General features: G+C 42.3%; 1 protein-coding gene and 1 pseudogene across 1 annotated transcript; both read left to right on the forward strand.

The window, feature by feature from the left end:
• The first annotated feature begins 9,228 nt into the window (after nt 1–9,228).
• On the forward strand, nt 9,229–11,107 carry LOC118391612 (signal recognition particle 19 kDa protein-like; annotated as a pseudogene).
• A 2,409-nt stretch (nt 11,108–13,516) lies between these two features.
• On the forward strand, nt 13,517–19,518 carry LOC118391516 (C3a anaphylatoxin chemotactic receptor). The gene is made up of 2 exons (XM_035782991.2): nt 13,517–13,668; nt 17,257–19,518. Exons 1-2 carry the CDS (start codon nt 13,664–13,666, stop codon nt 18,344–18,346), a joined length of 1,095 nt encoding a protein of 364 aa, XP_035638884.1. The 5' UTR covers nt 13,517–13,663; the 3' UTR covers nt 18,347–19,518.
• The last annotated feature ends 1,617 nt before the right edge of the window (nt 19,519–21,135 follow it).

Here is a 21,135-nt window from a genome sequence, read left to right on the forward strand (position 1 = left end):
GCTCGTTTTACTGTGGATGTAGTTACTTTTGTACAGGTTTCCTCTAGCATCTTCACAAGGTCCTTTGCTGTTGTTTTTTTTGTGTATATTTCACATTTATTTAACCAGATAGGCTAGTTGACAACAAGTTCTCATTTGCAACTGCGACCTGGCCAAGATAAAGCATAGCAATTCGACACACATAACACAGTTACACATGGAATAAACAAAACAGTCAATAATACAGTAGAACAAAAAAAACAGTCTATATAGTGAGTGCAAATGAGTTAAGATAAGGGAGTTAAGGCAATAAATAGGCCATGGTGGCGAAGTAACTTCAAAATAGCAATTTAACACTGGAATGGTAGATGTGCAGAAGATGAATGTGCAAGTAGAGATACTGGGGGGCAAAGGAGCAAGATAAATAAATACAGTATGGGGATGAGATAGATGGGCTGTTTACAGGTGCAGTGATCTGTGAGCTGCTCTGACAGCTGGTGCTTAAAGCTTGTGAGGGAGATATGAGTCTCCAGCTTCAGAGATTTTTGCAGTTCTTTCCATTCATTGGCAGCAGAGAACTGGAAGGAAAGATGACCAAAGGAGGAATTGGCTTTGGGGGTGACCAATGAGATATACCTGCTGGAGTGCGTGCTATTAGTGGGTGCTGCTATGGTGACCAGTGAGCTGAGATGAGGCAGGGTTTTACCTAGCATAAGGCGGGGCTTTACCTTAACCTGTAGCCAGTGGGTTTGGTGAAGAGTATGGCCAACCAACGAGAGCGTACAGGTCGCAATGGTGGGTAGTGTATGGGGCTTTGGTGACAACGGATGGCACTGTGATAGACTGCATCCAGTTTGTTGAGTAGAGAGTTGGAGGCTGTTTTATAGATGACATCACCAAAGTCAAGGATTGGTAGGATGGTCAGTTTTACAAGGGTATTTTTGGCAGCATGAGTGAAGGATGCTTTGTTGCGATATAGGAAGCCAATTCTAGATTTAATTTTGGATTGGAGATGCTTAATGTGAGTTTGGAAGGAGAGTTTACAGTCTAGCCAGACACCCAGGTATTTGTAGTTGTCCACGCATTCTTTGTCAGAGCCGTCCAGAGTAGAGGTCGACCGATTTATGATTTTTCAACGCTGATACCGATACCGATTAATGAAGGACAAAAAAAAGCAGATACCGATTTTTATTTTATATATATATATATATATATATATATGCACACACACATTTTTGTAATTATGACAATTGCAACAATACTGAATGAACAATGAACACTTATTTTAACTTTATATAATACATATTATGGGCTTTTGGATGGGTGTTCTTAAGGTGATTACACAGGTTGCTGGGATTTTTTTATTGAGCCATTGCTGAACCCATGATTACATCTTTATCACAAATAAGACACCTTGCTTTCCCTGGTGCCAATTCCATGTAATAGTCCCACACTGGTGCTCTGCTTTTCTCTGCCATCTGTAAAACACACAAACACACACACACAGCTCTGAAGTGTCAATGATACTGAAGAGTCTTCTTAGGAGACATACTCTCAACTGTTTGATTAAAAATAGAGTTTAAATTAACTATGATGAATGTTGAAAACAAAAACTGTAATTTCTATATGCAGGAAATCCTATTTTAATAATGGGCATGGTAAGAATTGACTACCAAAGTGCGAGTCATAATGCCCATGACACCTTCTAGCAAATTCTGAAAAGCTGTTCCTTCATTAATTTATTCCATAGGATATTTTTAGATTCACTTTAAAATAAAGTCTGTGTTTCGTGTAGGCTTACACGACCTTGCCAATTTTATAACTGTAGATATCCATAGGACAAGGTAACTCTGATCAATATTGGCTAAATATAAGCAAACATTTGGATTTAGGAAAATATGTTGACAAACGTTACCTTATCCTAGTGAGATTTACCCAGGTATCAAAACGGGAATGTGCTGATTGACAGAGTCGAAAGCCTTGGCCAGGTCGATGAAGACTGCTGCACAGTAATGTCTCTTATCGATTGCGGATATGATGTCGTTTAGGACCTTGAGCGTGGCTGAGGTACACCCATGACCAGCTCTGAAACCAGATTGCATAGCGGAGAAGGGATGGTGGGATTCGAAATGGTTGGTAATCTGTTTGTGAACTTGGCTTTCGAAGACCTTAGAAAGACAGGGTAGAATAGATAGTCTGTTGCAGTTTGGGTCTGGAGTGTCACCCCCTTTGAAGAGGGGGATGACCGTGGCAGCTTTCCAATCTTTGAGAATCTCAGACGATAGGAAAGAGAGGTTGAACAGGCTATTAATAGGGGTTGCAACAATTTGGGCAGATCATTTTAGAAAGAGAGAGCCCAGATTGTCTAGCCAGGTTGATTTGTAGGGGTCCAGATTTTGCAGCTCTTTCATAACATCAGCTATCTGGATTTGGGTAAAGGAGAAATGGTGGGGGCTTTGGCAGGTTTCTGTGGAGGGTGCCGGGCAGTTGACCGGGGTACGTGTAGCCAGGTGGAAAGCATTGCCAGCTGTAGAGAAATGCTTGTTGAAATTCTCAATTATCGTGGATTTATCGGTGGTGACAGTGTTTCCTAGCCTCAGAGCAGTGGGCAGCTGGGAGGAGGTGCTCTTATTCTCCATGGACTTTAGTGTCCAAGAACCTTTTTGAGTTAGTACTACAGGATGGAAATTTGTGTTTGAAAAAGCTAGCCTTAGCTTTCTTAACTGCCTGTGTATATTTTTTCCTAACTTCCCTGAAAAGTTGTATATCACGGGGGCTATTCGATGCTAATGCAGAGCGCCACAGGATGTTTTTTTGCTGGTCAAGGGCAGACAGGTCTGGAGTGAACCAAGGACTATATCTATTCCTAGTTCTACATTTTTTGAATGGGGCATGCTTTTTAAGATGGTGAGGTTGGTACTTTTGAAAGAATAGCCAGGCATCATCTACTGACATGATGCGATCAATGTCATTCCAGGATACCCCGGCCAGGTCGATTAGAAAGGGCTGCTCGCAGAAGTGTTTTAGGGAGCGTTTGACAGTGATGAGGGGTGGTCGTTTGGTCGCAGACACATTACGGATGCAGGCAATGAGGCAGTGATCGCTGAGATCTTGATTGAAAACAGCAGAGGTGTATTTGGAGGGCGAGTTAGTTAGGATGACATCTATGAGGGTGCCCGTGTTTACGGATTTGGAGTTGTACCTGGTAGGTTCATTGATAATTTGTGTGAGCTTGAGGGTATCAAGCGGCAACAGTGAGAGACTTGTTTCTGGAAAGGTGAATTTTTAGAAGTAGAAGCTCGAATTGTTTGGGTACAGACTTGGATAGTAATACAGAACTCTGCAGGCTATCTTTGCAGTAGATTGCAACACCGCCCCCTGGCCACGATAGCATAGATTCAAGGCATAATGTACAAACAAAGGTTGGATGAGAGTACATTGGAGGTAAACCTAGGCATTGAGTAATGAGAGAGATATAGTCTCTAGAGACGTTTAAACCAGGTGATGTCATCGCATGTGTAGGAGGTGAAACAACATGGTTGCTTAAGGCATATTGAGCAGGGCTACCAAAATCCTAATTGAGTTGATGTAAACTTCTGACCCTCTGGGAATGTGATGAAATAAATAAAAGCTGAAATAAATCACTCTACTGTTCTGACATTTCACATCCTTAAAATAAAGTAAAGACGGGGAATTTTTTACTAGGATTTAAATATCAGGAATTGTGACACTGAGTGTAAATGTATTTGGCTAAGGTGTATGTAAACTTCCGACTTCAACTGTATTTATCAGTATGGTCAACTCCTACTAAAGCACTAGGTCCACCCTTTACTACTCCTTCCTGTGACTCAATTAATTCAAACACCTGATTAACACCAGTGTCCGGCACAGATTCCATCCCTGTAGATCTTGCCTCACCACCTTACCATCCCTGCCTACTCCTTCCTTTAGCTGCATAACACGATCGCCTAGGCCTATATCAGCAGTCCCGTCTTTCTATAGCCACTTAAGCCGATTGGCACTAATCCTTTCTGTGTTTTCTGTAGCAGTTGACCATTGCAGAATTTGGGCTACTTTCTTCAAATGTGTCATCCATCTTTTCCTTGTGCTGCATAATGGAATTAATTGCAATTGAAATAGCAGGGTAGTGCAGAGGTCTCTGTGTCCTCTTTCAGTGTCGGACCATTCCCTTACCCTACCCTGCTGCCTGTCCCCTTCTCCCCCTGACTATTCCCTGACCCTACCCTGCTGCCTGTCCCTCCACCACCACCAGACCTCTGGAGCACCTCCCTTCCCCGACACATTTCTGGTGTGTAGCCTTCCTCCTCCTGGTCTTCCACTTGGGTGTGGTCTCTCGCAGAGGTTCTCTCTGTACTCTGTAGGACTTGGAAGCACAGGAAGTCCACCTCCATGTCTTGCTGACCCTCTGGTATTCCTAGAGCTGCAGATGACGCCACCGTTCACTTTACCCTGTAATCGGATGGATATTTTCGGTTTTGCAGTGATTATTATACTTTCTAACACATGCGCTATGCAGAAATCACTCCGTCATTTCCTGTTTGCAACAATTCTAATATACTGAACAAAAATATAAACGCAACATGTAAAGTGTTGGTTTCATGAGCTGAAATAAAAGATCCCAGAAATGTTCTATATGCACAAAAAGCAAATGCACTCAAATGTGTTTATCCCTGTTAGTGAGCATTTCTTCTAAGACAAGATAATCCATCCACCTGAAAGTGTGGCATATCAAGAATATGATTTAAGCAGCATGATCACAGATGCACATTGTGTTGGGGACAATAAAAGACCACTAGTAAATGTGTGGTTTTGTCACACAACACTGCCACAGATGTCACAGTTTTGAGGGAGTGTGCAATTGGCATGCTGACTTCAGGAGTGTCCACCATAGCTGTTGCCAGTTAATTGAATGTTAATTTCTCTACCATAAGCTACCGCCAACGTTGTTTTAGAGAATTTGGCAGTACGTCCAGCCGGCCTCACAACCAGACTACATGTAACCACACCACCCAGGACCTCCACAGCTGGATTCTTCACCTGCAGGAGCGTCTGGGACCAGCCACCCGTACACTTTTGTGGAGAAAGTCTCCACCAGTGGCTGGGCCTGGCTCGGCCACTGCGTGGTTTAGAAATAGCAGACCGAACAGATCTACTGCACTTTAGACTTGCTATCAATTAGAATGACAGATCGACAACACATTTCTGTGAATTTGGTTGGATCGCCCAAAAATGTACATATTGCAGCTTTTAAAGAAATGTGGATACTATTTCTTCCAAGAACAACAGTAAATAACATGCATACCCTCCAGATAATTTGAAAGTACTTCTTTGCACACCACTGTGGCACAAAAACCATCATGCCTCCACATGGCTAAACTGATGGAGAAGGTGTAGGAGCAGGTGAAGCTGCAGGCAGGGGTTTTGCTGGGGGTCCAATTGAACTGGTGCCCTTAAGTCTTAGCTTAGCTACTGATGGAGAAGCCACAGCTGTTGGGAGTTTATCAGTGGTGGCATTGGTCTAGCCAACCTTGCCTCTGTCCCCATCCTGAAATCATTGTGACGCATTAGACACCTTATTTGTGGACTGAACTTTGCATAAATGCAGAGAAACTAAGTAGGAATAAATGACACGATTTAACATTTAAAAAATAAAATATCTCACGCTTTGGATCACAGCAGAAGTAGGCCTAGTTGCACCCATGTACCCCTCAGTCCCTCGAACTAAGTGTCTTTGATAAGCATGACCAAAATTGGCATCTTGTAATTATCACTCCGGCGTACTTTATTGTGGGAGCAGAAGCACTGTCGGGAAAGCATTGGACGAAGCCCTTCTCTAAGTCACACCAAGCTCCTATGCTTGGCTTTTATACTCAAATTCTAGCTGCTCTTGGTATTGCAAACCATTTTTACCATTTATGCCACTTGGGAAGTCGAGGACAGTTCCCGGACATTTCTGGAGGGAATGATCCTAAACCTCACCCTCCGATCCAACAGGTCCCAGTTGTGCTCAATGGGATTGCGATCCGGGCTCTTCGCTGGCCAAGGCAGGACACTGACATTCCTGTCTTGCAGGAAATCACGCACAGAACGAGCAGTCTGGCTGGTGGCATTGTCATGCTGGAGGGTCATGTCAGGATGAGCCTGCCGGAAGGGTACCACATGAGGGAGGAGGATATCTTCCCTGTAACGCACAGTGTTGAGATGGCCTGCAATGACAACAAGCTCAGTCCGATGATGCTGTGAGGCACTGCCCCAGACCATGACAGACCTTCCACCTCCAAATCTATCCCGCTCCAGAGTACAGGCCTCGGTCTAATGCCCATTCCTTCTCTAAGTCACACCAAGCTCCCATGCTTGGCTTTTATACTCCAATTCTAGCTGCTCTTGGTATTGCAACCCATTTTTACCATTTATGCCACTTGGGAATTCGAGAACAAAGATCTGGAAATAATTTCCAGTAGCATTGCAGAGTTTTAGTAATTTGCAAAACATTGTCTTGGAAATTGTGAGTTTCACTTATGTTATGTGTTTGTGGAACTAGTAATGGTAATTACTCGAGTCCACTTCAACAGAGCAGCACGGAGTAGTTCTTTAAACTCTATTCCTGCCTGGTCGATGGATGGACGGTCTATAAGGTTGTTACTAGGAGCTAATAGACAATGTCCAGGACAAGGCCTTGTGGTAACACAGTTCACAAACATCTGTCTCCAGGAGTGGACATGAAGCCAAGGAGGGTAGCATGACCTGTGAGACCAGCTCGGTTTTGCATGTGCACAATATCATCCACCACCAGGACAAACTTAAGGAAAGTGTTTTTGTAACACTAATTCATTTTTGTTTTGTTTTGGAAATGATCCATATCCTAAAATGATCATGGTAAATGAAGACTGGGCTGTAGGTGTTACTGTAAAACGAATAATAAGGGGAAATAAAAACTAAACTTGTAAACCAGAGAAGATGCAATACAGAAGAGAGCGTCCTTATTTCAGTATGTGTTATTTTTTAGTGTTTATACAGTTATGCAAATTAACCACTCCTCACCTCTTTACCCGAGATCTGTCTCAGCCAGCGGGTTTTGTGGCGCTTGGGGCCAGTTGATAGCACTAACGGGAACCATACACGTACAGAAAGTCTGGCATGACTGATAGATGAAATGTCATTAATATGATTTGATAGGTGACTAGTGAGGGGGATTCCTTACTAAACTCAGCAAGAAAAGGAACGTCCTCTGTGTCAACTGCATTTATTTTCAGCAAACTTAACGTGTAAATATTTGTATGACAATAAGATTCAACTACTGAGACAAACTGAACAAGTTCCACAGACATGTGACTAACAGAAATTGGATGTGTCCCTGAACAAATTGGGGGTCAAAATCAAAAGTAACAGTCAATATCTGGTGTGGCCACCAGCTGCATTAAGTACTGCAGTGCATCTCCTCCTCATGGACTGTACCAGATTTGCCAGTTCTTGCTGTGAGATGTTACCCCACTCTTCCACAAAGGCACCTGCAAGTTCCCAGACATTTCTGGAGGGAATGGTCCTAACCCTCACCCTCCGATCCAACAGGTCCCAGTTGTGCTCAATGGGATTGCGATCCGGGCTCTTCGCTGGCCAAGGCAGAACACTGACATTCCTGTCTTGCAGGAAATCACGCACAGAACGAGCAGTCTGGCTGGTGGCATTGTCATGCTGGAGGGTCATGTCAGGATGAGCCTGCCGGATGGGTACCACATGAGGGAGGAGGATATCTTCCCTGTAACGCACAGTGTTGAGATGGCCTGCAATGACAACAAGCTCAGTCCGATGATGCTGTGAGACACCGCCCCAGACCATGACAGACCTTCCACCTCCAAATCTATCCCGCTCCAGAGTACAGACCTCGGTCTAATGCTCATTCCTTTGACAATAAACACAAATCCAACCATCACCCTTGGTGAGACAAAACCACGACTCATCAGTGAAGTGCATATTTTGCCAGTCCTGTCTGGTTCAGCGACGGTGGGTTTGTTGCCGGTGATGTCTGGTGAGGACCTGCCTTACAACAGGCCTACAAGCCCTCAGTCCAGCCTCTCTCATCCTATTGCGGACAGTCTGAGCACTGATGGAGGGATTGTGCGTTCCTGGTGTAACTCGGGCAGTTGTTGTTGCCATCCTGTACCTGTCCTGCAGGTGTGATGTTTGGATGTACCGATCCTGTGAAGGTGTTACACGTGGTCTGCCACTGCGAGGACGATCAGCTGTCCATCCTGTCTCCCTGTAGCGCTGTCTGAGGCATCTCACAGTACAGACATTGCAATTTAATGCCCTGGCCACAGCTGCAGTCCTCATGCCTCCTTGCAGCATGCCTAAGGCACGTTCACGCAGATGAGAAGGGACCCTGAACATCTTTCTTTTGGTGTTTTTCAGTCAGTAGAAAGGCCTCTTTAGAACAGAACAGGACCATGATTCGTATGTATTTTTTACAAAATGTAGGCCTATACACTTTGAATAGTCAAATAACAAAGAAACAAACTATTGATAACTGTTTACTTGAACACGGAGTAAAACACTACATTTAAGTGACTTGGATAGCCATTGAATGCAGTGGGATCCTCATCTCATTTGAGTGTTGGATTTAGGCTTGGGGTCAGTTTGTATTGAATGCAATCAATTCAGGAATCTAAATTATATTCCAATGCAATAATTGAAGAGGTAGGATAAAGCAATGAGGATTGTCTCTGAATGGATCAAGTTGAAGTTTGATTGACCAAGGTGTGTGTGTGTGTAAATGTCCATTGGCTCATTTCTCTGGTTGAGGGGATATGACACCACTCCCTTTTTACCTGTTGGCCTATCGGATGAGAGCATTCTGTAGGAAATGCTACCCAGCCATTGGAAGGGAGGTTGAAATGAGCACAAGTAAAAACAACCATTATTTTATAAAGTATAAAACTGATCAAGTGTATTTCATTGTCCTTTCTTAGGCCTTCTAGTAAGACAACGGACAAATAGTCACTTGTAAAAAAAAATCTTGTCACAAAAAATATATCAATGTTATTTGTCAGGCCAAGCGATTTACCTGCTGCGTTTCTTTTGGCACGTCAAGGCTGGCCTTGGGCTGATTTTAAATGTGTAACGGTGCATCAATTACCATCACCATTAGGTTCATCTAGGTCGTTAACAGGTATGCCAGTCGATCATTGTTTACTTCGTCTTTGTTTATATTTTATTTCACACTAGAAGCAAATGGGGTAAGCAAAAAAATATATAATTATTTTGTCTTTACAACTGATGTTCAACACAACAGTACATGTATTTATTGTTTGGGAATTACTATAACATGCAGGACTAAATGCATGTCTATAACACAGTCCCCCTCCAAAACTACACATATTTGGTTAGTGGAGACCCTGCTGAGTATTTCCCACCCTGCTTTAGCTGAGACAGGTAGAAAAGTTCTCTCTCTACAATCCAATAAGTGTCCCATATATGTGTATTGCAGTGAAAGGATTGGGTGGAGTAAGGAGTCACCAGTCCTCTGTATTAAACGCGTTGCCCAGCACAAGAGACCCATTTAAGTTTAGCAGACTGAGTAATTCTAATAACAGTTGTATTTTTATTACAATTATATTTCTATCAATATAGCTTACACAATAGCTTTCAACATCCCAGTATTTGTATAAACTTTCAAAATAATTGGTGGTGTAAAAAATAAAATGCGTACAACTATCATTTTTTTTCTTCCAGAGGTGGTTGCGATGCTGTGAAAAACCATTGTACTGCACTAGCGTGCAAAACAAAAAATGGATATTCCCAAAGTTAACATGTCTTTGCAGGAGGACTCTTATTTTGGAGGGAATAAATCTGCTATCATGCTGCCAGCATAATATCCTGCTGCTAGGAGAAATGTAATCATTTTCTCGTCTTTCTTTTGCAGGTTTATCTGCATATACCCTTCCTATGTAAACAGAAAGAAGAACCTTGCAGAGGGAAGACGGATACCCGCTGAAAAGGTAAACCAAACCTGCAGGATTCTTTTTATTTGTTTGGTTCAATACATGGTGGACCACTTGCTTTTGCAGATATATCCTGGTGAATGTGTACACACACCCACCATTGGTCTACCACAAACTCTTTCTGAAACAGATTTTTTTTTGTTGTAGTTTGTCACACGAGTGTTGAGGGACATGTCTGACATGTTGGTTTTCATCTCTGTCTCCCCAACCAGGCAGTGGAGAACCCTACTTGTGCTGAGATCCGTCATGTGTTGACAGTAGGGGGGGCAAATGTTCTTATGGAGATAATGGATTGCATACGTTTGTTCTTTTACATGCTTTAAAGAAGAGGGTAACTCGCCTCATTCAGTACCATTGTGTAGCAGTAGTTCCAACCTAGGTGAATCCACAACAGCCATTTTCCATTGTCAAACATTGAGTTATTTAGCAGACGCTCTTATCCAGAGCGACTTACAGTAGTGAGTGCATATATTTTCGTACTGGTCCCCTGTGGGAATCGAACCCACAACCCTGGCAAGCACCCACTGAGCTACACGGGACCAAATGTAATCATAGTAGGTTAAGGTATGGCGTTGCCCAATTTATAAGTCTCTCATTGTTATTTTACTTATCTATCACAGAACGAGATGTACTCTAGAGAGTGGAACAGGGATGTGACTTTCGGAGGAAGAGTGCGTGTACAACTGAAGCAGGAGGATGGAACTCTCTGCTCAGACAAGTTTGCATCACGTGAGTGCTTGTTTGTGAAGGGGAGAAGCAATGACCTATGGCTGAAGTTAGTCAAAAGGGAAGCAATGCAGTTAGTTTTACCATCAACTGCTTTATGTTATTTAAAATGATTCTCCTCTCTGATCCATGTTTGAAAGTTCTGCACTACGGTCCTTCTCTAACAATGCCCTGTTACACATTCCAGTTTGTGGATGCAACACATTTGTGTAAAACACACTTTAGTACTACAGCTTTATTATCCTGTCTGAATGTCCCCGAAGGTAAATACGTGATGATCTACTGTGCTGAGATGATCCCCAAACTGAAGACCCGGATCGGTGGCAGACTCTGGCTCCCAGCAAGGGGAGGGCAGCAGGAAAAGCAAGAAAAAGAGGAAGTAGCCACACAAAGTCGCCCATGTTGCTGTTTCTTGGTTTCGCACAGTAACAATACTAAGGAAGGAAGTATTTCGCAAGGAACTGGTACAGTGGCAGAAAGAATGAAAGAAGATTAATTTATGTGATGTCATTTTGTATAGGCCTACATGTGATGTTTATGCCATCAGTCACATGTAATTGTAAAAAGACATATTTTGGGGATACGGTCTATTCGGAAAGTATTCAGACCCCTTGACTTTACAGCCTTATTAAAAAAAAAATCCCCTCATCAATGAACACACAATACCCCTGAATGACAATGCAAAAACAGGTTGTTCGACATTTTTGCAAATGCATATATTTTTTTTAAAGTACTACTTTTACCTAAGTATTCAGACCCTTTACTCTGTACTTTGTTGAAGCATCTTTGGCAGCGATTACAGCCTCGAGTCTTTGCACATGTGTATTTGTGGAGTTTCTCATTCTTCTCTGCAGATCCGCTCAAGCTCGTTCAGGTTGGATGGGGAACTACACTGCACAGCTATTTTCAGGTCTCTCCAGAGATATTTGATCAGGTTCAAGTCCGGGTCTGGCAGTGCCACTCAAGGACATTCAGAGACTTCTCCCGAAGCCACTCCTGTGATGTTTTGGCTGTGTGCTTAGGGTCGTTGCCCTGTTGGAAGGTGAACCTTCGCCCCAGTTTGAGGTCTTGAGCGCTCTGGAGCAGGTTTTCATCAAGGATCTCTCTGTACTTTGCTCCGTTCATCTTTGCCTCGAACCTGACTAGTCTCCCAGTCCCTGCCGCTGAAAAACATCCCCACAGCATGATGCTGCCACCACCATGCTTCACCGTAGTGATGGTGCTAGGTTTCTTCCAGATGTGACGCTTGGCATTCAGGCCAAGGAGTTCAATCTTGGTTTCATCAGACCAGAGAATCTTTTTTCTGGTCTGAGTGGAAAACTCCAAGCGGGCTGTCATGTGCCTTTTATTGAGGAGTGGCTTCCGTTTTGCCACTACCATAAAGGCCTGATTGGTGGAGTGCTACAGAGATGGGAGAACCTTCCAGAAGGACAACCATCTCCACAGAGGAACTCTGGAGCTCACCTCCCTGACCAAAGCCCTTCTTCCTCGATTGTTTAGTTTGGTCGGGCGGCCAGCTTTAAGAAGTGTCTTGGTGGTTCCAAACCTCTTCCATTTAAGAATGAAGGAAGCCACTGTGTTCTTAGGAATCTTCAATTTTGAAGACATTTTTTGGTACCCTTCCCCATATCTGTGCCTCAACACAATCCTGTCTCGGAGCTCTGAGGACAATTCCTTCCACCTCATGGCTTTGTTTTGCTCTGACATGCACTGTCAACTGTGGGACCTTATATAGACAGGTGTGTGCCTTTCTAAATCATGTCCAATCAACTGAATTTACCACAGGTGTACTTCAAGCTGTAGAAACATCTCAAGGATGATCAATAGAAAGAGGATGTACCTGGGAAGTATGAGTATTTGTAGATGAAAAATGCATATTTGGCATACATTAATGTCATAAATAGACAAGATATTACGTTTCTTAAACTAAGGTGCAGACGGAACCGGGCAAATAAAGGTGGCTAGTCTTGCAAGTGTATGATGAGTAATTTGTGTAGGTAGGAGGCGTATGTACTGGCCCAGACAATGTTACAGTAATTGAGATATGGCTAAATTAAACTATAGTATAGAGCAAGCAAGCTTGATTAACCAAACCAGTAATCTTTCTGATGATACCAAAACATTTCTTCACTTTGCTACAGACAAATTATTGAATATGATCTTTCCATGATAGCTTTTCATTATTTAGAACTCAGAGGAATCAAGTGGATGTGACTTGTTTAATTTCATTCCCACCGATTTAAGATTCTGGCATTTTTGAAATATATATATTTTTTTACAATATTTCTTATTCTTACTTGTGAATACAATAAAGTTAGATTTTTTTTTTTACATTTTAAAAATAATTTGTTTATCTGGAACCATTCAGAACATTTGTCTTCATTAATTAGTGTAATAAAATCTAATTGGTATCATCAGCAAAGAGAATGGGAAGTACGGAACACAGCAGCACGGACCTTGATATAGATTAGGAATAACAAAATTCCAATTACCAAACCCTGTGGCACTCCACAGGATATCTTGGCCCTGGTAGATGCGCACCTGTTTGCATGAACAAATTGCTCTCTATCATAAACATAACTATATAACTAATTATATGTGTAAACATGAAAACCTTAATGCAATTTAGAAAGTCATATTTAATGATCAACCGTGTCAAATGCTTTGGATGTACTGTAGGTCTATAAGTCTACGCATAGCCATCGTTTCAGCTTTCATTTGATGACAGCAGAGTTTATTCCAATAATGTGCAAGAGATGTATCTGTGGTTAGAATTGGGAAATTGGGGAATTGCTTTAGTAAGGATTTGCCTACTGTATATATCGGATGTTGTTGGATAGATGGTATCAACAGCTGCTGATGTAGTTTCCTGTGGGTTTGCCTCAGTTCTCTCTTGTGGTTAAAAACTGAAAACAACATTTAGAAAGGAAAGCTCAAAGATGGGGTAAGTTTGATTTGTATTTTCAGTAGAATTGTAGGTGAACTTTTGTGTAGTACCTGTTAAGTTATTTACTTGTGGATGGAAGATACTGTGATAGACCATAGCTTAGCAGTAAATTGTAAATGCCTTTACCAGCAGCTTTGTGGCGTTGTGAGAAGAAATGTACTCTTCAGTTACTAATTATGCAAACTAACAAACAACATTCTGACTACATTGTAGTCACCAGCCTAGTCTCAGAACATTTCGTATTATTCTGTACGTAAATCCGAGACACCTCATTTAGAATGATATGGTACGTTTGGTATGGTTGCATAAGACAGATGGTTACTTAAGGCAAAATCAAAAGTAGGGTGGATGGGCAGGCGTAAACACGAACAGCTTGATCATTTTAGCTAGTTAGCAACTTTTCAACTACTTGCTACACTACATTTGCTTTTATTATGTATCCCCATTTAGTCACCAGCCTAGGCTCTGAGCATTTCGTATTATTCTGTATGTAAATCCTTGGGTCCAGCAAAATTAAGGCAGTTTATAAAATGTTTAAAACACAGCTCGGTTCATTCAACATGTCAATACCTCCTCCACTTTGAGCCAGTTGATATTGACATGCATATTATTAATATTAGCTCTGTGTACATCCAATGGCCAGCCGTGATGACATGTTCTGAGCCAATTGCAATTTTCTTATGTCCTTTTTTTGTGACACCAGTCTTCTCCCCATCTTAGCTACTACTGTATCAATATGTTTTGAACATGACAGTTTACAATCTAGGGTTACTCCAAGTAGTTTAGTCATCTCCACGTGATTTATTACAATATTTAGTTGAGTTTTAGTAAATGTTTTGTCCCAAATACAATGCTTTTAGTTTTAGAAATATTTAGGGCTAACTTATTCCTTGCCGCCAACTCTGAAACTAACTGCAGCTCTTTAAGTGTTGCAGTCAATCAGTCGCTGTTGTAGCTGACGTGTATAGTGTTGCGTCATCCGCATACATAGACACTCCGACATTACTCAGTCAGTGTAGTGTCGTTTCCCCAGCTAAACTGGGGAAATCCTGATTCTACCTGGATTGTGTTTGAGAGGATTCCATTAAAGAACCCTCTGTGTTCTGTTAGACAAGGATCTCTTTATCCACATTAAAGCAGGAGGTGGAAAGCCATAACACATACGTTTTTCCAGTAGCAGACTATGATCGATAATGTCAAAAGCTGCACTGAAGTCTAACAAGACAGCCCCGCAATCATTTTATCATTTCTCTCAGCCAATCATCAGTCATTTGTGTAGGTGCTGTGCTTGTTGAGTGTCCTTCCCTATAAGCGTGCTGAAAGTCTGTTTACTGTGAAATAGCATTATCTGGTCAAACACAGTTTTATTCCAGAAGTTTACTAAGGGTTGATAACAGGCTGATTGGTCGGTTATTTGAGCCAGTAAAGTTGGCTTTACGACTCTTGGGTAGCGGAATGACTTTAGCTTCCCTCCAGGCCTGAATTGAAGATGTGGCAAATAGGAGTATAAATATCGTCTGCTATTATCCTCAGAAATTGTCCATCCAGATTGTCATACCCTGGTGACTTGTCATTGTTGATAGACGACAATTCTTTCACCTCTTCCACACTGACTTCACGGAATTCAAAAGTACAATTCTTGGTTTGGTCCGATGTACTTTGGATGTGTAGTGTCAGCGTTTGTTGCTGGCATGTCATCCCTAAGTTTGCTTATCTTGCCAATGAAAAAGTAATTAAAGTAGTTGGCAATATCAGTCGGCTTTGATCAATGAGCCATCTGATTCAACTGGATTTACCAGTTTTTACAGTCATTTTCTTAATGGGTGCATTCTTATTAGCAACTGGAATAAGCAATTTCATGTGTCAAGTGCAGCTTCTGGTTGCTCCACATTCACACACCACAGACCAGCAAATATTCTTTACATTAACATATGAATCACTGCTACATGTCCAAAAGTATGTGGACTCCTGCTCGTCGAACATCTCATTCCAAAATCATGGGCATTAATTTGGATTTGGTCCACCCTTTTGCTGCTATAACAGCCTCCGCTCTTCTGGGAAGGCTATTCACTAGATGTTGGAACGTTGCTGCAGGGACTTGCTTCCATTCTGTCATGAGCATTAGTGAGGTTGTGCACTGATGTTGGGGTGATTAGGCCTGGCGCGCAGTCAGTGTTCCAATTAGTCCCAAAGGTGTTCGATGTGGTTGAGGTCAGGGCTCTGTGCAGGCCAGTCAAGTTCTTCCACACCGATCTCAACAAACCATTTCTGTATGGACTTTGCTTTGTGCTCTGGGGCATTGTCATGCTGTAACAGGAAAGGGCCTTGCCCAAATTGTTGCCATGGAGTTGGAAGCCCAGAATCATCCAGAATGGCATTGTATGCTGTAGCATTAAGATTTCCCTTCACTGGAACTAAGGGGCTAGCCTGAACCATGAAAAACAGCCCCAGACCATTATTACTTCACCACCCAACTTTACAGTTGGCACTATACATTGGGGCAGGGTAGCATTCTCCTGGCATCTGCCTAAGACAGATTTGTCCGTCGGACTGCCATATGGTGAAGCGTGATTCATCACTCCAGAGAACGTGTTTCCACTGCTCCACAGTTCAATGGTGGTGAGCTTTACACCACTTCATGTGGAGGTGTTGTTTTCTACCTTCAACACCTGAGGGGGCGGCCTGTCAGGAGGTCCAGGACCCAGTTGCACAGGATGGGATTCAGACCCATGGCACCAAGCTTGATGAGTTTGTTGAAGGCTGAGCTATAGTCAATGAATGGCATTATTACGTAGGTATTCTTCTTGTCCAGATGGGATAGGGCAGTGTGGAGTGTGATGGCGACTGTATTGTCTGTGGATCTATTGGGGCGGTAAGAAAATTGAAGTGGGTCTTCTAGGGTGTCAGGTAAGGTAGAGGCGATGTGATATGATCCTTAGCTAGCCTTTCAAAGCACTTCATGATGACAGATGTGAGTGCTATGGGGCGATAGTAATTTAGTTCAGTTACCTTTGCTTTCTTGCGTACAGGAACAATGGTGGACATCTTGAAGTAAGTGGGGACAACAGACTGGGATAGGGAGAGATTGAATATGTCTGTAAACACACTAACACTGGTTTTATCCTCAAAGCGGGCGAAAAATGTGTTAAAACCGTTTCAGCTAATCCTTCCCTTAAGCCTAACCTTAAACCTTTAACCTAAGTCCTAAACTTAACCCTGACCCCTAACTAACGTTGGCGAGCCAGCTAAAGTTAGCCACCTAGCTAGAATTCGTAACATAACATGTTTTGCAAATTCGTAACATATAATGCAAATTGTAGTTGGAACATATAAAATGGGTGCTGGACATCCATAAATTAATTTGTAACATAAATGGATATTTCAGATTTACTTATAGAATAATACGAAATGCTCTGATACCAGGATGTAGTTACACATGCCACATAGAAAGTTTCCATCAATCATGAATGGTTATTTGACGTCAATGACAATCCTCAATGCCATGAAACATTACATTAGAACATAGATTGTGTTTTAATGATTAAGTCAGAATATGAATGACATTCTGTGTCAATTTCTCCATAGGGACAACATGGATTTCTCAGAGCATTATGGGAATTTCTTAGAGAATTATGTCACAGAAGCTTATGGGGAGTTTGACTTGTATTATGACCCGTTACATGAAACCTCTCTGTCAGAACAAGGGCATCGATCCATATGGGTGCTGTCCATAGTTCTCTGCAGCATTGCCTGTGTCCTCGGTATCCCAGGCAATGCCTTTGTCATCTGGATAGCTGGAGTGAAGATGAAGAGGACAGTCAACACTGTCTGGTTTGTAAACCTGGCTGCAGCAGACCTTCTCTGCTGTGTCTCCATACCCTTCTCCATAGCTGACATCATACTGAACTCTCACTGGCCTTATGGAGAGGCTATGTGTAAGATTCTTCCATCCATGGTCGTACTCAACATGTTCGCCAGTGTTTTCACACTGGTTTTCATCAGCCTGGACCGCTTTGCCCTGGTCATCCTGCCTGTCTGGGCCCAGAACCACCGGAGCATCACCCTGGCCTGGCTGCTCTGTGGTCTGGTCTGGGTCCTGGCCCTGCTCCTCAGCCTCCCCTCTATGATCTACAGAGAAATTGTAGTCCATGATGATATGAACATAACACTGTGCATCTATAACCACCTACAAGACAAAACTGAGGGCAACCAGTCGGCTATCAAAGCCACCCACATCACCAGGCTTATACTTGGCTTCCTCATCCCCCTACTGGTCATCGCTGTCTGCTACCTGCTGATCGGTAGGAGGGTGAGCAGCGGCCGCTTTAAATCCCAGAGGGCCTTCCAGATAATTTTGGTTGTGGTGACGGCATTCTTTGTGTGTTGGCTGCCTTATCATGTCATTGGACTGGTGATCGAGTATGGCAAGGAAGCCTCGCAGGTCATGGCCAGGGCTCTAGACCCCCTGGCCATCTCTCTGGCTTACGTCAACAGCTGTCTCAACCCTGTCCTGTATGTGTTCATGGGTCAGGACTTCAAGGAGAGGGTCAGGGTTTCTCTACGTAAAATATTTGAGAAGGTCTTCAGTGAGGATATGACTCTGCGTTCCTCTGTGTACTCCAAGGGACAGTCACAGCTCTCAAGGGCCACCAACTCGTCTGAGGCTCAGGTCTGAGTCAGAAATGTCTCAGACCTAAAATGAGTAATCTGATATATAAAACATTTTATAAGCAATTAAGAAATCAGACTTTGACAGTAACAAAATAGGTTTTAAAGTTCAGTCCATCCATGCCTGATTTGAAATGTTACATGTATGGTTTGGTGTAAAGCTGTTGGGTTTTTGTTTGAAATTTGTCCTATAAACTCTCATCTATTACACTTATGTTTTTCTTATCAGTGTAGTTATAATGGGGTGTGGAGGAAGGAAGTACCACCACTGTAGATTACTCTGAAGACATACCAAATGAAAAAAGTTTTAGTCACCCACCCATCTTACACCTTCATGTAGCACTACATCTATCATTTAAAAAAACAAACCAATAAATATCAACTGGGGCTGGTTGGTGTAGTTGGTCTCCCGAGTGGTGCAGTGGTCTAAGGCTCTAAGGTTCGAATCTAGGCTGTATCACATCCGGCTGTGATTGGAATTCTCATAGGGCGCAATTGGCCCAGCATCGTCTGGGTTTGGCCGGGGTAGGCTGTCATTGTAAATAAGAATTTGTTCTTAACTGACTTACCTAGTTAAAGGTTAAATAAAAGTCTCTAGATATGCACCACAATGTGGTTAAGAGCTTCGAGAAGCACCATAATTAAACTTGACTAACCCCATATGCTGCCAGTGTAGTTGTCCGTGGAACTGAATATATCGAAATGTTCATTTTCATGTGTCAGAACAATCAGAATACCCTTTTGCTGACAGGCCTACTCAGAGCTATCTCCTGTTGTGTATGTGATGACTTTCATTGGGTGGGATGGAGTTTAATTGGAACAGGAGGAAGTGAACTATTAGCTGATCCTCTGCTGGGAAACTGAAACTTATATTTCACCCTGAGTTCCCTTTTTATCTTGCCTGTGTTTACATTCCTCCTAATGGATGTAGGAGCTATATAAATAGAATGACGAGAATGAACAAATCCCCTCAGACCACAACAATGTGAAAGTACACTTAAGGGAATGTCCGTTCCAGTAATTATCTTTCTGTATTTAAACTTGGAATCTGCCTTCTATGTCCTGTATGACTATCATCGGCCAATGCTGTAGTGTATTGATGTGGACAATAATTACACTTAAATGTTATACCATCCATCTGTTGCATATTTTATCAAATAAATCAATTCTATTTGGTCAGTAGCTGTGTCCTTGGTCATTGATAATGTATGATGTCATACTTCAGAAAGAGTCGCATGCTGTATACCAGAGATAATGTTTATTCTTATTCAGTCATTTTTTCATTACATCTAACTGAAAGTAAGAAAACAGCATTAATTCTTTACATAGCATACCTCGCATGTCAATGGAGGAAAAAACACCTTAAATCCATTGACATTGTGGTCTTTCAAAGCACACTTCTAAAACAGTACAAAGAAATCCTGATACACCCAAATAATGAACCTTTCAATACAGAAAAACACATTTCCTACGGCATCGAAATCATCTATTTTAACACCAATATATAAATCACCAGACCAATATGGCGTGAGCAACTACAGACCAATCAGTATCCTCCCTGTCATCTCCAAGGTTGCAGAGAAAGTGGTTATGGAACAGCTAACAGCCCACTTGAATGTGGGTAGTTGTCCCCTTCACCCCATGCAGTTTAGGTCACTCTACAGAGTCTACAGAAAATGTACATTGCTATCTCGTAAAGATGATCAAGGCCAAGCTGGACAAACGAGGTGTTGTAGGTGCAGTTCTCCACCTCAGAAAAGCCTTTGCCACTGTTAGCCACAACATCCTCTCCAAGCTATCCATCTTCATCTCAAGTGCTTTGATTAAAAAAAGCATGTACTTCTCCACAAAACTAAACGGACAGGTGTACCCAGACATACTCATCCACAGAAAAAAAATCTAAGCAGACAAGAGTTTTTAAAAATCTGGGCATTATCCTATACTTTAAACTTTAAAAAAACACATAAAAAATATCTCCACAGAATCAGATACTGTATATTCTCTGAAATGTTTTGAATTCACTCTCTACACAGGTAGCCAATATATATTTACATGCAATGATCTTCTCTCACCTGTCCTATTGTATCACCAGCTGGTCAACAACACCATAGTACCCTCTGTTGGATTTGACATTTTGAACATTGACATATTGAAGACATGATAGATCAGACGCATAGTATATTTAAGGAGTGAGATCTGTAGAAAGACAGAGTGGCTGTGGAATGTGCTGGGTGGATGGGAGGAGATCAAAGGATTGCTATAGGGGAGGCAGATGGACATCTGTGGACGAGGTGAAGGAGGGGTTGAGGTCAGAAGGTGAGGTCAGATCCCCTGAAGGGAGTAATATAGGTTTGGATTGGAGAGAAGGAGTGTCTTAAGTGGGATATATATATATCTGTGATGGGAGAAATGTTGGGTTGTCTGAATTACAGCTGTACAGAACTTTTGAGAAGAATTAAACTTGGTTAAAGCTTCTCTAGTGTCCGTGAGTTATTTACTCTGAAAAATATGATTTGTAATCAGACCAAAGAGTCCAGATCAGTGGAGCAGAGCTGGCAAGAAACAAGGTATGCTAGTTCCTACATGTATATCTGTTTCCACTCATTTTGACATCTTGGGGAGATGAGGATCGTTGGCTGAACTAATTATGGGATACGGATATGGAGAGCCTAAGTTTAATTCTATAGGCCCATTGTGTAATGACCGGTCTTAGCTTTATTATAAATGGTAAGGCCCGGAAGGTAAACTCTTACAGGCTGGTACCTGTAGTGTAAGTCCTAGGGGGTAAATCCCTAG

Source organism: Oncorhynchus keta, chromosome 12 (genome assembly GCF_023373465.1).
Source record: "Oncorhynchus keta strain PuntledgeMale-10-30-2019 chromosome 12, Oket_V2, whole genome shotgun sequence".
NCBI lineage: Eukaryota > Metazoa > Chordata > Actinopteri > Salmoniformes > Salmonidae > Oncorhynchus > Oncorhynchus keta.